The following is a 17,217-nucleotide window of genomic DNA, read 5'->3' on the forward strand; positions in this document are numbered from 1 at the left end:
ATTTATTTCAGTAATGTTACATCTGCTCAAAAGATTTTTTTTTATGAACCCCCTTCACAGCCAGTTTACAAGTCATGTAAGAAAATGAATACAGCTTTTCACTTTATAAATCATTCTAAAAACAACTTTAGGGCCTCCCTGGTGGCGCAGTGGTTGAGAGTCCGCCTGCTGATGCAGGGGATACGGGTTCGTGCCCCGGTCTGGGAGGATCCCATATGCCGCGGAGCGGCTGGGCCCGTGAGCCATGGCCGCTGGGCCTGTGCATCCGGAGCCTGTGCTCAGCAACGGGAGAGGCCACAACAGTGAGAGGCCCGCGTACCGCAAAAAGAAAAAAAAAAAAAAAAAAAAAAAAAAAAAACAACTTTAAAACTAGAAAAGGTGTTTCCTACATTGATGAATCTCTTTATTCACTAGATCTGGTTCTGAATGACTTTTGACTGTTATAAAAAAAAAAAATCAGGTCTCTCCTCCAAGACAATGGCCTTGTAGCCCATGAGGACAGGTAGCAAGGGTTCCAAAAATGAGTGGACACCACTTTTGGAATATGTGCTTATTTAAAGGGGGGGAGGGTGTCACACTTAACCTAAGTAATTCCTCCTGGTACGCTTGTTTAAAAAGGTGTATTCATTCAACTAATATTTACTGGGTGCTATTATGGGTGAGGCCCAGGGCTCTGGCTCCGGTGGACGAATACAGGGGAAGCTCTTTCTCCTGCTCTTAACATGACAGTCCTGTAACAGATTCATGTCTGTGAAGAACCAACATCACAGAGATTCGTTACTCCCAGAGTAAGGGAAAACAGAAGTACTTCTAACCTCTGCTGTGGCTTTATCTTATTACTGACAGAACACTTAATTAATCATAATTTTTATTCACCGTAACTGCTAAAGCAGCTTTGAACAGTAGTTAATAAATCATCTTCATTTTTATGCTCCTCCAATTAGCCGCCCACCCCACCTGCTTTTTTCTTTTTTTAAGCTAAGTTCTTCATCACACATTCTAAGTTAAGCAAGCCCTAGGAGGATTAAATAATGACGACTAACCAAAATGCTTAATATGAGTGAATGTATACAATGTATTCAACACATGCCAATCATAAAACACGTTTTTCACTACATAAAGTTCCTTTTACACTTACCAAGAATGCCTTATAAAATTGACTCAGGCTAACTCCTGAAATCACAACATGGACGTTGAGGCACTTCTAATCATGAAATGAAAACTTGTAGTTGACTAGATACATTTTGACAATCAACACTGCTAGTTGACTACAAAAATAACATGTCTCAGAGAATAGCATCCTAAATATTCTAAGATGACTATCATCTCAAACCACAATTTATAAAAATAATATAGTACATTTATGTCAATCATTATTCACCATGTTAATGCAGTCTCAAAGCCAAATTTAAACGGTTCTGGCATTTGGCAGACTTTTATGAACTAACCAAGGTCAGAATATAAATACATTTTAAAATGTGCAGCTCCTCACTACCTTAAAAAACCATGACTAAAAACACATTTGGAGTTAGCCAAAAAAAAAGAAAAGCCTAAACTTCATAAATAAATCATGTTTTTCTTTTATTCTAAAATAAAATACCTTAGACAAAATGCACATTTATCCTATTTAAGACACCAAAGGCCTCTAATATACAAAAGGTCAGCCTGCCCCTTCAAACGTAAACATGTATATTGCTTTGAAATCTTACTGACAATTTCCTTTTGGTTAATTTTTCTTCTTTAAGAATTCAGCTTTGTCAGACTTGCCATTTTCTGGCACCACTAAAAAAAAAAAAAAACACTTCTGAAATTCTATTTGGACCATTTCTGAGCTTCAGCTATGATCTTAAAATATTAGGAAGCCATCCTGATGAATTCTAAAAAAGAAGATTCCATCTCTCCTTTCCCAGATCTTCAGAGAGGCCAACATCTTCCTCAAATATATGATGCAAAAACCCAACGATAGGGCTTCCCTGGTGGCGCAGTGGTTGAGAGTCCGCCTGCCAATGCAGGGGACACGGGTTCGTGCCCCGGTCCGGGAAGATCCCACATGCCGCAGAGCGGCTGTGCCCGTGAGCCATGGCCGCTGAGCCTGCGCGTCCGGAGCCTGGGCTCCGCAACGGGAGAGGCCACAGCAGTGAGAGGCCCGCGTACCGCAAAAATACAAAAAAACCAAAAAAACCCCAACGATTACAATGAAGATGAGCTGATGGAAGCTGGTGGGCTGCGTCTTGGCTGAGGGAAAGCAGGCTGTTCCAACATGCTTGGTAGGTACTCCTATCAATAAAGGGCACTTATAATCCTAAGGGTCCAGCCCAGGGAAGAGGCAAATTTTGCTGCTGTTTTTAGTAGACAACACTGTCTACTGCCTTTCAGGACTTTGCCCCCTTCAGGAGCCATGTGCCTGATAGATCCATCTTCTCTGACACCCCACTTCTTAGTCTCCAAGCTCTGCCTTCATCCCAATCCTGCTTCTTTAAAAGCCTCCTCGTTCTACACAACTCACAGTGAGGAAATCCAACTAGTCACCCAACTCAGGAGAAAATGCTGCTTAAAGAAAAGAAAATTAAATATACAAGATACTGCTTCATCACCCATGAAATTTATAGAGCCAAGACTAGGTTCATTGCATTACAGGTGGAAGTATACATTGTTTTGGGAAAGTCATCCCTCAAAATGTACTACAATCCTTTGACTTATTCATTTCCTCTACTAGGAATTTAAGGGGAAATCCTACTCATGGGGTTGGGGGCGGAAATGAAAAATGAGCTGGAATCTTAATGGACAAAGGTGTTTATCTCGGTATTTTAAAATAAAAACAAAAAACTGGAAAAAATCTAAATGTTCAGGTCCAAGGGGATGGTTAAATAAACTATGATGCTTCTATTTCATATACTATGCTATCATAAAATTACACTAAAAGAAAATGAAAAAAAAACATGTATATATAGTGTGGTTATAACTGGGGGAAAAAATAACCTATATGTCGGGGCAGGAAGTGTTGACACTGCTTGTGACTGAGTGATTGAACTGTGAAGGATTTTTTTTTTCTTTTTTCTACTCCTGTGTACTTTCAAAATGTTCTTTCCTAAGCAAGTGTTACTTTATAATGAAATAACACAGTGAAAGATACTTGCTTCTTTTACAAACCCATTCTCGCCCTTGTTAAGATAAATCTCAAAGTATAATAATTTCTGCTGGGCAAGTTTAGTGATATTGTTTTAATAGCAGCCTTTAAGAAGCAATACATCAACAAAAGGGAGGCACTGATGGTGAATTTTCAGGCAGCTGGGAATGAGATTTTGAGACTAGGTACACACCCCGTGCTGCCTTCATCATTCCACAGGTCTGTCCTTTTGTTTTGTGCCCCAACAGACAGACATACAGTGAGGAAACACAACCTTTTAGTAGTTGCAGCACGTATTCTTGTGAAAGAGGAACTAGAGTCAATCATGGCTCAAACATCAGCTCAGGGAAGCTGGACGTGGCCACCCCCAGCGTGGACCATGAGCCCTGGACTCCTATCTCTGGACCCCTATCTCTGGACCCTCTTGTCCCTTAGAAGAATCAAGTGCTCTTCATAGGACTTTGAAAAGACCTTTCCAGGACCTCCCTGGCGGTCCAGTGGTTAGGACTCCAAGCTTCCACTGCAGGGGGGACGGGTTCCATCCCTGGTCGGGGAACTAAGATCCCTCAAGCCACACAGCTGGGCCCCCCAAAAAAAGATCTTTCCATGAAAAAGGATTTGGCAGATATGAAGATTCCAGCAGTAGCTCATGGCCTTTGGATGGCCCAAGTTCATGTCTCAACCACAATCATTCACAGGCCCATGTACATCATTATTACTGCACCTTTTCTCATAAACTCCTGGCCTAGGCAAGTGTTGCAACAAAGACTGTTTTAGTGCATAGTGCGCTGTATTATTAAGCCACCCCTGCTGAGCTCGGCACCCTTCACCAGGTTTTTATCCCCTCACTTCCAGTCTTTCTCTTATACTAAGCACCTTCACACTAGGCACTGGAGACAGGACAACCTAATGGGAGACCCACGTATATAAATACGTAAAAAAGTATTTATATAATACTTAATATAAAAATAAAAAGTTAATATAAATGTTAATAATATTAACAAGTCAAAGTTAATATAATATGACCTGCGTGTCACTGTATGAAAGGATGTAGAACCACAGTGACCAGAGAGTACTGGAGCAAATGAGGGACTGGGCCTTTGATAAGCTTAAGAGCGAGGGAGACAAATGGACTGGCAGTAAAAAGGAAGTGAGGCGGCATTTTAGTTACGAAAGTCAACTAAATAACAAAGGCTACATGGGCTTTTTAATTTCATTATCTCTCTTCTGGATTATCTGCAGCTCTGCTGGGCTCTAATGTACCTAAAGCAACTGCCAGAGTATTCATGACAGGAATGAGGGCTGCGACTTTTCAATGCTCTTAAGCCTTAATCTCATTTGGTTTTCTTTCAAGTACCTAATGATCACAGAAGTCTTTATCAGGACTCAGTGTGTGGGGCGGGGGGCAGTGCTGCTGCATTTTGCAGAGCAAAGGAACTAGCCAGGGTTGCTTTCCTTCTAGGACGGTCTCAGTGGGCTTCCTGCTGCTTGGCCTGCTACTCAGGGCTGAGGAGGAGGGAGGACCAGGCCAGCCACCCTCCAAAGCGTATGTTCTCATTAGAGACAAGAAGTCACGGGCGGAGCAGGGGCCTGAGAGCTAAGAGGCAGTTTCCAGCTCTGTAGTTAGTGCACTGGGGGAATCTCAGGAAGTCACAGCTCACAGGGCCCCGTTTCTCATATGTAAAATGACTACCGGGGTTAAGCATCTCTGAGGTCCTTCTGGGCCTGATACATTAATAAATCTAAGTTCAAAGCTCTCAAGAAAGGCCAAAATCGGGCTTCCCTGGTGGCGCAGTGGTTTAGAGTCCGCCTGCTGATGCAGGGGACATGGGTTCGTGCCCAGGTCCGGGAAGATCCCACATGCCACGGAGCGGCTGGGCCCGTGAGCCATGGCTGCTGAGCCTGCGCGTCCGGAGCCTGTGCTCCGCAACGGGAGAGGCCACAACAGTGAGAGGACCGCGTACCACAAAAAAAAAAAAAGGCCAAAATCTGTGAGTTACGAAGTACAGCTGATTTATGTGAATTTTGACTACCAGGTGACAGATTGAGCTCTGATTATAGAACTGATCACAATTACATACATTGTTGCCAAATCTAAAATAATTTTCTTCTCACTTCTTAAAAACATTCCTCCAAAGACAAAACAGGTTAAAACGCATTTTACTTAATCCCTCTTCTTCTCTATTTTGGGGAACAATTTCAATGCTTAAGGAAGTAACTCAAGAACTGTGATCCTTCTGAGAAGATGGTACTTCAGGAACAAGCACATCTGACTGTGAGAAAGAGACTAATTCCTTAACACATATTTTGAAGTACAGAAGCTGGAAAAGTATGTAATTTTAAGGATAGCAAAAGTTTTTTGGAATTTGGCAGGAATGTGAGAAAATCAGAGTTGACAGTGGCACAGTAAAATCACAGCTGTCTGGAATGATCGTCCTGAACCGGAAACGTATCCCTGTAAGCAAACTTAAACTGTTTTTGTTAACGTTTTAAAACATTATTACTCACTTCCCTGATGTATTCAACAGTATCTGAAACAATGTAATCTCCGCTTGATGGCTCTAGGTAGTGATTAATAACAGTAATAACAGCAAGCAACATTTATTATCCACTCCCTGCATAGCTGATACCATTCTAAGTGCTTTGTGTGGATGATCACATTTAAACTTTCCAATCCAACAAAGTGGGTATTTTATTACCTCCATTTTACAAATGACAAAACTGAAGCTCTGACAGATTAAGCAATTTGCTTAAGGTCACAAAGCTAGTAAATGGAAGAGGCAAGACTCAGACCCAAGTCAACTGACTCCCAAAACTAGCCCTTCTCACCACACCATGTTGTTACAAATGAATGGAGCAGGGGCAGGTAAAAGCATCCAGAGAATCTCCAGGACCTACTTGGGTGAAGAGAACTATGTGCTCCTATAATGAAGAGACCACAGACTGGTGTGATTTTTAAATGCATGTCTGCTTTTTAAAAAAAATGTAAGTGTAGTTGCTGTACAATATTATATAAGTTATAGATGTATAGTACGGTGATTCAAGGTTATACTCCATTTATTGTTATGATAAAATACTGGCTATATTCCCACGTTATACAATATCCCCTTGCAGCTTATTTTATACCTAATAGTTTGTACCTCTTATTCCCCTATCCCTATATTGCCCCCCTCCACTTTCCCTCTCCCCACTGGTAACCACCAGTTTGTTCTCTATATCTGTGAGTCTGCTTCATTTTTGTTATATTCGCTAGTTTGTCATATTTCATGGATTCCACAGATAAGTGATATCATTAAATATATGTTTACTTTTAAAAAAACATACTCCTTCAGATTAGCTTTCCATTCTTCTGTTATGCATTGTGCAATGTCCAAAGAGCATGTACATTTATAGTTTAAAAGAGCTCCTTGACGTTGGCCCACACCTTTTCTCTTTTTTTCTCCCTATTTCTCCCCCATCTCCCTTTGTCAAGAATGACCAATTGAATGATTACTAATGCCTCTATTTCCTGCAGATATCTTTATAAGGAGAAAAAGATGTCATCAAATTTTCCCTGGGTGGCTTTAAAAAGAAGAGGCTTTCTGAATTATGCCCCTAGTAAGTTTTTTTTTTAATTACTATAGTTAATGTAACTTAACTAATACGAGGTCAAAGTTATAATACTGCAGGATTGTACATGTTTTGTACTCACCTGACATTAGTGTCTGCAAATAATGAATATAGGCAGTCAATTTATACACCTCTCTGGCATTTTACTTAGGAGACAAGCCATGTCAGGATAATGAGCAACATTCATCCAGAATTGGGCTTCTATTCTCAACTCTACCACTAACTAGCAAAGTGATTTCCAGAATAATCTTTGTGCCTCAGTTGACTCTATTGTAGCTATCTCTAAAGTCTCATTCAGATACAATATTTTATGGCTTAGAGCATATGTTTACTTTTAAAAATCAGAGAGTTATAATTTTTATGGCATATTTTTGGTAACAGAAAAAAAATTTTGCAGACTTTGTGTAAAGGACCTTTAAACATATTTAGTAGTAAAGGGTGGGGGACTACAGGCTGTTCAATTATTTAACACTAAACAAGGTACTAGACAAAGAACACTGAGGAAAAAGTCAAGACTTAATTTCCCCAAAGAAACAATCTATTCCTTAAACTACCAAACACTGGCTTCTCCTGTATCATTTCTGCCTACCTAGGGAAAAGGCATGTCATAGTATCCCTGGAGCCCACAGGGCGGCTGCTCCTATTTTGACCAACCAAAACTTACCTTTGACAAACACATGTATTTTTGGTTTTGGTTTTGTAGGTTATAAAGAACTTAAAAGGCCACAAGTTCTCTACTGGGTTATGAGGTATAAGCAGGGTCCAGTGCAGTGCTGATCTACCCATGTATATTTAGCCCTCACACTGATCTGGTGGGTTTCCTCCCCTCTGACCTTGAGACACATGCTTTAAACGCTCTCTAATAAAGAATTTGTATTACCATAGCTTATTAAATAATTTAATACAAATAAGTTAACTAAGCTGCTGAAGTCCAACAAATTCAGATCTCATCCAGAGACACTTTTTACACACGTGAAATATTAGCATAAATTTCTCAAAGTGGTTTAGACTATTAGCTCACCTAAGAGATGCGGATGCATTTACTCAAAAATGCATTTTTTAAACCTCTTTTCCACAGCCTACACTAGGTTCTAGGTCCTATATAGAGTTCCTTTATATGAATGTTAAGAATGTTAAGTTACCCAATATGAGGAAGACAGAATACTCCTCCCAGACAAATGATCAATTATCAATACAGAAAATTAAGTTGAGCATAACTGATTATCCATTAACAATCTTCTGCTTTTGTATATTAATGTTCAACAGTGAGCATCTACTCTAATACATACACTGTTGAAACCTTTATTTATGTATTTACTTGTTAAAGAGAGAAGCCTTTTACAAACACTCCACGACCTACCTGCTCTGGGAAAGGTCCAAAGACTGGGGAAGTCTTGCATTTGCCCATGTTCAATGTCCAGTGTGTTTCAGAACAGGGTGAGCAGAACAGGCAAGGTAACCCAAGGACATCTAAGCTCCTTCAGAGTCAGGTCTTCAAACTGTGGTCTTATTTTGCAAATATTATTTTCCACACTACTACCCACACAAATAAGTTAAGTTTCAAATTAAAAATGTTTTAATAGGTCAAGGTAGATTATTCCTATGTCTGACCTTTAATAAAAGGGTTAATCGTCAGTCGTGAACATAAATTATAAACTCAAGAACAACCTAAGGCTAGTGTAAGGCATAGAAATATATATTCACCATTAGCCATCAATATGAAAATTTTCTTTCAACTTTGTATTACATAAATAGTTCTGGAATTAAAAACTAAAGCCTGTTTGGAGAAACCTAGAGAAGACAACTGTGACCCTACAGCTAACTGGTCCGAAAGCCTTACCTGATAGGCCCAAAGCTGGCTGTCAGCCTCCCCACTTCCACCCCATTTAGACTGGTAGGAGTTCTAGTCTGAGAAGGGAGGAATCCCACTGATAATTTGATAATTAGGGCTCTAATCCTAAAGGACAGTGCAGGCTCTTTGTAGTGACTCCCCGCAAAAACTTCCTGATTTTAGGGGCTTCCCTGGTGGCGCAGCGGTTGAGAGTCCGCCTGCCGATGCAGGGGACACGGGTTCGTGCTACGGTCCGGGATCTCCGGGAAGATCCCACATGCCGCAGAGCGGCTGGGCCCGTGAGCCATGGCCGCTAAGCCTGCGCATCCGGAGCCTGTGCCCCGCAACGGGAGAGGCCACAACAGTGAGAGGCCCGCGTACCGCAAAAAAAAAAAAAAAAAAAAAAAAACTTCCTGATTTTAAAAAGAGTCGGGGTAGAAGGAAAAATGGACTACTTTTCTAAACATTCCATGGTGCTCTTTAACTTCTGTGCTTCGTTTGTCTACCAGTGCTTTTTAAAGTTAAGGACCACTTGAGCACAATTTTTAAAAGATCAATCTCATGAGAATATATAGGCACTATGTGTGCACTGTAAATTTCAAGGAAATCCCAGAGTTAATTTATCTACAAAGTTTTCATAGGGTGGGGGGCTGTCTTCATTTCGGCTTTAAGTTTTACATCAAATGTTTACCATCCATCAGAGATCACTACTGGGAAGCACGCAGCACCTTTTTGTCAAGGGTGCTAGGCAATAAATATCCTATGTGAAATGAGAAAGTGTTTCCCCTTAGCACAAATTTGTTAAAAATTTACCACGGTACCAGTAACACAGCTGTGTTGGCAATATAAAAATAGCATTGGCTGTCTTTAAACCAAATCTACAAAATGAAAGTTTGGCTCAGATATTATAGTCCAAGCTCCCAACATGTTAGACTTGCTTATACCTTCTAAATTTTACCCATAAAACTGTTAGTACTTTCAGGTGTGATAGAGAACCTAAGTATATGAAGAGAACTAGAAAATAAAGGAACAATAAAAATCAAGATCAAGGCAAAGATCCGTTGATCCATGACATGGCATACATGGTGGTACCTGAACTGAATCTAAATGTGTAAAGTCCAGAGCCTGATTCACAGCGGGCAACCCCTCTTTCCTCTCCAAAAGTGAACATTTACAGTGTACTTTTAGAATAGCATGAGTACCTTTTTTTTTTTTTTTTTTTTTGGTTTACAAAGGAACACATCTGCCTGAACTAATCTGATGAAAATCCATAATCCATTTCTTCCCATTAGCCTTTGACTAAATAATGAAGCTAATCATGCTGGCTTCCCGGCCCCCTGGGTTCTCACGGCAACATGAAATTTTAAAGAATCCATTTAGTTCAACCACTTCATGCAAAACTGGGCAGTGTCAAAACATCTAGGTGCGAAGATGTTAGCACCACATGGACATAGAAGACTACATAAATTTCCTTTATGTGGTTGATTAAGACCTTCTGATCTAGAGACATAGATAACATGGATCTAATAAGGACAGATATGCATACTGTTAATATGCTGTCCTGAATTGACTGCTACTGTCTTAGTGCTTCTGCTCTAAATGCACTTTTAATCACTACTGGTCAGTACTGATAGCTTTTTCACATCCATGCATCTTTAGTATTTAAAATAATTTCCTGGGACAACTGTGATCTGCACTAACTGGCAGCGCATAGGAATTTAGAGGCATGAAACGTGTGAATTACACCGCTTCAAACTTAAGAGAAACATAAGCAGATACAAATTTGGGGCTAAATTATCTATGGGTTTTGGTCGGCTATTTTCAAGGAGCCTGAGAGATGAAGAGGAGAGGGAGATGGTTGGTGAAAGCAGAGCCTTTTTTCCACCTTCCTGGTTTTGCAGCACTGACAGGATTTCATGGAGAAGGGAAACTGCTAGACAGAAGTTGTCACAGGGAGTAAAATCCACCCCCCCCCAAGTCTAGGAGTGTTCTGTGCCTGAGGAAGGGTCTCAAAGCAGAAAGGCTGATGGGCTGTGGAAGGAAGCTACTTGCACAGGAGGAATGAATCAAGGCATTCTGCCTAGGGTAAACTGAAAGGCACCCAAATCCACTTTAACTTGCTCAATTACAGCTTAACCAAATTCATCTGGTCTTTATACTAAAATCAGAAATCCTACAACAACCAAGCTGCCTCCATTCTGGAGCCACTTAAGCTAAGTACCTCTTCACAACCTCAGAATTCTTTTTACTCTCTGAAAATTGGGGGGATCAGGAAGCTTCCTTTCCTGATTACCTGCCCAATGTCAAAACACAAAATTTATTTTCACAGAGACTCTGTGAACCTTAAAAAATGACAAATATATTACTTCCATTCATAGTGTATTTTAGAAATTGGAATCAAGATTTGAGATGAAATGCTTTTAATATGGCTCCTGCAGCTCTTGGATTGTGTAAAAAACCAGGCTGGCATAGTTTCACAGGGGAGAGTAGCTGTAAAAGGAGGCATGTCCACAGAGAGCCTGGTGACAAGAGGAAGTCCGGGCTTCAAGTCCTGACTCAATCACTAACTGGTTCTGGGGCTCTGGGCCCTTCAACTTTCATCTTTAAAATGACAGTCTGAAATGATTTGTAAGGTCCTCTTCAGCTTTAAGCTAGGCATGAACTAACCATATGTTACAAGTTCTAACTGAAAAACACAGGAAAGAAATTATGAAAGACTTATCAAAAAAAAAAAAAGACTTAGCAAAGTCCATGTTTGTCCTAGATTAAGTTTGTCATCATTGTGCTGCTGTGGAGGAAAACCTGTTGCATCATATGGAATACTCTTTTTCTGACTACACCCGAAATGCAAGAGGCGGTAGGCTGGCTTTTTACATTTTTCATTTTTTGAAAAGTAAACAACAGTGTGCCCCCTATGATAGGAAGTTCTCGAGTTTCACCTTTATAGTCTGTAAGTACACACAGGATGCCACCTGGCAGAATGGGGCCACATGACCCAACGCGGGGTGTGCTGGCTTGCTGTTAGAACATTTCTACCATGCGTGATTGATGCTTTGCGTTTACATGCAAGCTTCATTTCAAAGCCACGTCCAAGCCTCATTAGAGGGCTGTTTGGAAGCTTCACTGTCACTGCTCTCAGGGACGATTAACCATGGATCAGGCAGTGAAAGAGGAGGTTTGCACAGAACCTGCCCATGTATTTAATACCTACCTCGTGGGGCTTATGCTCACCGGAGCATGCAAGTTAAGAACAACGGGATTCAACCTCAGATCATAATTGGCCCCAACTATTTTGACACTGAAATGGAAACGAAAGAGCCTTTGACACTGGCCGGGTGCACTCACCTCTTTGATCTTCTCCCTCTTCTCGAGGATGGCGGCGTCGCCCGGATCCCGGTCAATCGCCCCAACGAGGGGTGCTAAGTCCACTGGGGGCAGCATCTTGAACCCCACCCTGTTACTCAGCTGGTCCTGGGCCACCTTCTCCTTCTCCATCAGGATGTCTCTTTGGATCTCCTCGGGCAGCTTCTGCAGGGTCTCCTTGGCTTCCCTCAGAGCCCGCTCGTGGTTTTCACGGATCCTGGCCAAGTTGTCCTCCAGGGCGGCCGCGGGGTCCCCGGGCGCGCCCTCCTCGCCGTGCCGGGCTCGCCCATCTGCCGCGTCCTCGGCGCGCGCCCCGGGCCCGGGCTTGCGGTCGGCGGGCGGCTGCAGGGCGGGGCTGGAGTGGAACAGGACCCCGCTGAGCAGCTTGGAAGAGTCGGGCAGGAAGAAGATCGCCCCGAAGCAGAGCGTGATGAAGGCGCTGAACACCAAGAGCAGCACGAACTTCTCCGTCAGGCGGAAGGCGGCGGGGCCGGACCCCTTCCTGCCGCCGCCGAGCCCCCCACCCAGGCCGCCGCCCAGGCCGCTGCCCGCGGGACTACTGAAGAGCGGCAACAGGCCCCCCACCGGCATCGCTCCCGCTGCCGCCTGGCTGCCCGCTGTCCAGTGGCCTTGCGCCGCGCCGCTCAGCAGCCAAACTTCGCCGCCGCCCGGCGTCAGCGGCTGCGGGGCTGGGTTCTGCGCATCCAGGCCGCCCAAACCCCACGCCTGGGCTGCAGGTATCCCTTGGGGAGACAACTCCCCCCTCCGAGTCTTCTCCCCGGGGCGGCTCCTTTGGCAAACAAACAGGCGCGACAGAGCGCTCGCTGCAGGCCCTGCGGGGAGAACAACAGTAAAACGTAGTAACTATGATGATGGTGATAAAAGTTTCCACCGGTCTCCGCCCTCCGACGGCCGCGAGAGCCGCCAGGACAGCTCCCCCTGCACGGAGTCCGGCTCCCGGCACCGCCCTCGGAGCTCACACTTTGGACTTGGGGTGAAGTTTGCGGGTCTCGGGGGCGGGCTGTCCCGTGCACACCTGGAGCAGAGCGGCGCGCGGGCACCTCCTGGAGAGGGCAGCGCACCTCTGCGCCGCAGAGGCGCAGCGTGGGTGGGGGGCTCGTCAACTTCGTCCGCTCCTCATCCCGAAGCTCGGACTAGCTGTGTCTCCGCTTCCCAGTTGGCGGGTGCGCGTGCAGCCCGGCCGCCCCGCAGCGCTGGTAGCCGCTCAGCTAGGCTAGCGCGCCGACCTGCGGGCGAGCAGGAGCGAGCGGGGCAGCACGACGCCCTCCGCCGCGGCTCCGCGAGCACTAACACCACTGCCGGTCTCGGGGCGGTCGGAAACGAGGGCGGTGACGCGGCCCGAGAGTGATGGCGCGGCCGGGCCAATCACGCGCGGCTCAGGGTCCCGCGGAGGCGGGGCCGAGGCAGAGAGGGGGCAGCGCCGGGAGGGGAGTTTACGGGAAGCGCAGCCTCTCAGGGGCCCGGCCGGGGGCTGGGAGGTAGCGGGGCCCGGAGGCGCGAGGCGGGTGGGAGTGGCGGCGGGGAAGGTGGCCAGACCCGCTGCGGAAGCCAAGGGCGGGAGGCGGCGGGCGGGGCCCGGGGTTGGGGAGCTTATCCCGCTCTGGCCTTGGGCCCGGGTCCCAGGGGCGGTTGGTCTGGAGTTGCTGCGGGAGGCGCCTGGGCTGATGCGGGACCTCCCCGCCGTCTCCTCGGACCTGCGCCTCGGACCTGCGCCTGGCCGTGCGGAGCCCGCCCGGAGGAGGGCCACGACGGACAGGGTCTTGCAGAGAATTGCTAGATTGTTATGACCCGCGTCTTTTCTCCAGTTATCCCCTCCTTTTACCCAAGGCAGGGATTTCCCCAGTGCTCAGTAGCCGTTAACCCAAAAGTCCCTCGGTGAGGAGCTGTGATTTGGAGAGCTTTTGAGCTCAGCTTTTGGGCTGTCCGGTCGAACATCCCTTTGCATCCGGAGACTTGATAATGGTTTTGTGGTTGCTTAGGAGTCTTCGTGTTCATCCTCAACCCCCTTTAAAAAAAAAAAAAAGTTGTGTAGCTCCCCCACCCCCTCCCACTTTCAAAATTAATTTATCTCATGCAAGTTGGTCATATTTTCCATTTAAAGGAGACAGTTTTGTGCTGCCATAGCTTCAAGTAATAAGTTTCAACACTGTTTAAATTAAGTCTTGGATTTGACCACTTCCAGGGAAGTAAGGACTTGGTCCACCAGAGATTGTCTTCAAGACAGCATTATTTTACAAAATGTGTTCGTAATTCCCCTGTTGTTCTGCAAATAAAGGGTTATCAGAGAGGAAAGAGTTGACTGACTTCCCATTTCCCACTTGTGAAAGCTAGTTTGTAGCAGCCTTATCCTATATCCCTCACCTTTCTCTGGAAACGTGATTTGAGCTCTGTTTCTGCTTGTTGTCTTTAAAAAAAAGGAAACAGCTGACACCTTTCAGGAAGGTGCCCATAATGTAGTTGTTTTCAGGTGTTAGACTGTGTGAGAAAATAAAATTTAAAATCCTTATTACAGTTTTCATTTAAGTATTCATTTTAACCATCATTACTTGTTTTGTGTAAAATGAGTCATACACCCAAAGTTTCTGTTAATGGGAAATTATTGTTTGATAAAGCCAACTGTATGGCTTTTTTTTTTTTTTATAGCTGCTATGAAATTCTACGCCCAGAAGAGTGCAGCATATGCAAGCAGGGTAACAAAGTTTAGAAGGACTGAAAAAGAAAACAATGTTTTTGTTTTTAATGATGGAAGGATAATTTTTGGTTTAAACTGCAACTTGTAGATAGGCTGAAGAGTTTGAATCACTGGGAATTAAGGTCAATCGCTTTATGATCATCTCTTTTGGAATGATTATTTCAACTACTGTGTTTTAAGAATGGAAGTATTTCTTGTAACCACAAAATATTCAGAAATGTTGAAATTAATATTACTAAGTGTTCCAGAAAAGCAATAAAATCTACTTATAAATGCATGTTAGAGTGGTGATGAAAGGAGGTTATAAACCTAATGCTATTCTGGCACTCTTTAATTTTGATATCAAACCAGTTTGAGCATTTAACCTATATCCTGTAGTGGAAACATTCAAAATTTAGCATATGGACTTAAAGATGATTTTTTTTTCTAAAAACTTCAAATTTGATTCATCTATATTGTGTTTAAATCTTTTAAAGGGACTGTTCTGTTTATTTCTGTTTACCTTTATGTAGCTTATTTTAAGATTGCTGTCTTATTATCTGTTTTTCTTATAAAACAGATTTATTATGAGTGAAGCCTGCCTTTAGTGACTTGTTAAACAAGAAGCTAGCATGGGTGGTTGATTATGGGATACATATTAAAGGGTGCCAGTCTGTGTTAGGTAGGATGAAAAACGTGGGAATGCTCATATTTGGGCTAAAACAAGTAAAAAAAAATTCACAGAGAAGGTATTTGAAGAGACATACCAACTAAATTAAACCAATAACGGTTTTAACCACATAAAACCGTTAAAACTAACCATGTGTATTCATGGTAAGGAAGGAGTACAGAATGTTCAATAAGTAAAAATGTGCATTTTGTAGAAGCAAAATCTGAGACTTTGCCCTGATTTCCATTCCATAAGCACATATTCTACAGTTGGAAACACAACGCTTTGTATCTTCATATAAAGCAAAAATAAAGGGGACTGGTTCTGGTCTCCAAATAATAAAACCTTGAGTATGTCCTGTAAATCTAGACTCTCTACCTTGCCTACCTGAAGACATAGCATGATCTTTGGGATTACCGTGATTGTGATAAAGTTGCTGTTTTCTCATTATGAACAGTCTAATGTAAACTTAGCAACCTTAGTAATTCTGTGCAGCGTTTCTGTGTAAATACTTACTGTGTTTTCTTCTGTGGCCAGCCAGTCCTGAAGCGACTCCCTTGTACTTCTTGCAAGTTTGCTTGCAAACTTAATTCTTACCTTTTCCTTTTTCGAAGCTTATATCTCTGTATCTTTCTTTGACAATTTGTAAATTTTTTGTTTCAAGATACAATCTTTAGAATCAAGTAATTTTTTTAAAACCTGGTTTTGGTTGGAGATATCGCCCCACTCTCCACCAAAGTACAAGGAAATCCCCACTTTATTTGACTGCTTGAATTTCTCTGTTTTTAAAATAACATTTAACAAACGGTAGATTTAACTTTTACATAGATGTGCCTAAAATTAAATATAATGATAATTATAAACAGGATTACAGAAGGAAAAGTGACAATATTTTTATGAAAACTGGTGAATAAACATTTTTATAAAGTTATAAGTTCTCAAAAATTAAATTGCAAAAACATTTCTTAGTAGGAAGTTTCTAGAAAGTACTAGGTTTATGGAAGAATCCTTTTGATAACCTTTGTTCTTTAAAAATAAAAAGTAATCTAATGAAAGAATTAACATATATATGTAATAATTAATACTGAAATGCTCCAACAAGTTAGATTTCTGATAAAAATCTTCCTATAGCTGATTTTCTAATTGTCTTTAAATTCCAGATCAGAGTAGGTTTCTGCTTTTATTTTTAAAAAAACAAAATATAATATGCAAAAAATTGTTATTGTGAACATTAATCTTGAAATTTCAATACTTCAATGGGCAATGCTGAATTTTACATGAAATGTATTAAGATGAGAATTAACCAAAGTTGTAAAATAAGCTATCAATAATATTCTTTGTCATTTGAGGGTTTACAGCTATATCTCTGCTTCTTTCTTTTCCCCTCCTCAATTTACTTTGGAATAGCTTGAGTAGCAGATAATTTTTATAGAATTCCAATCACCTTTGTGTGTGCTTGGGGGCAGTGGGCAGGGAGTGAGGCTGAATCAAGGAGCCCTCTCTGTACCTGCATGCGCCTGTTGAAAGATCTGTTTTTGTTCTGAACGTTCACTTCGTAAATATTAGCAGTCTCCAAAAACATTGTGATCCACAAAGTATTCGTGCATTAGCTCTTTAGAAATTTTAGAGCATTTCTCTCCATAGAAACAAAGTTGTAAACGGTGCTTTGGTTGCTAGTCTGCTCTGCAAAGATATATAAGACCCTAGGGAAGAATAAAATGTTGGAAAAAATAGTGTTGTAATGCTAGTAATCAAAGTAGCATTAAATTAGTAGGTGTTTTATTTATCATGATTGATGGAGCCTGAGGACAAACAGATTTATTTGGAAGAAGAAGAGATATAATGATTGTTTCAGGAAGATTCTAAACAACTTGCAAGGTCAGTAAGGTTTATGGAAGTTCTTAGGTATAGTTTTCCTTCACCAC

The 17,217-nt window shown here is 42.5% G+C and overlaps 1 protein-coding gene across 3 annotated transcripts in view; it reads right to left on the bottom strand.

The window, feature by feature from the left end:
* Nucleotides 1-13,069, bottom strand: part of MAN1A1 (mannosidase alpha class 1A member 1) — a 181,927-nt gene extending 168,858 nt beyond the window's left edge. For 2 of the 3 annotated variants that reach the window (XM_081250807.1, XM_081250806.1), the window contains exon 1: nt 11,913-12,657. In XM_081250807.1, coding sequence (XP_081106933.1) covers nt 11,913-12,521 — 609 coding nt within the window. In that variant the 5' untranslated portion in view covers nt 12,522-12,657. Of the gene's footprint in view, nt 1-11,912; nt 12,764-12,966 lie in introns of those variants that run through there. The other variant, XM_081250808.1, reaches the window with a different exon arrangement.
* Nucleotides 13,070-17,217: the final 4,148 nt, after the last annotated feature.

Source organism: Mesoplodon bidens (assembly GCF_964165515.1).
Source record: "Mesoplodon bidens genome assembly, chromosome: 12".
NCBI classification, from domain to species: domain Eukaryota; kingdom Metazoa; phylum Chordata; class Mammalia; order Artiodactyla; family Ziphiidae; genus Mesoplodon; species Mesoplodon bidens.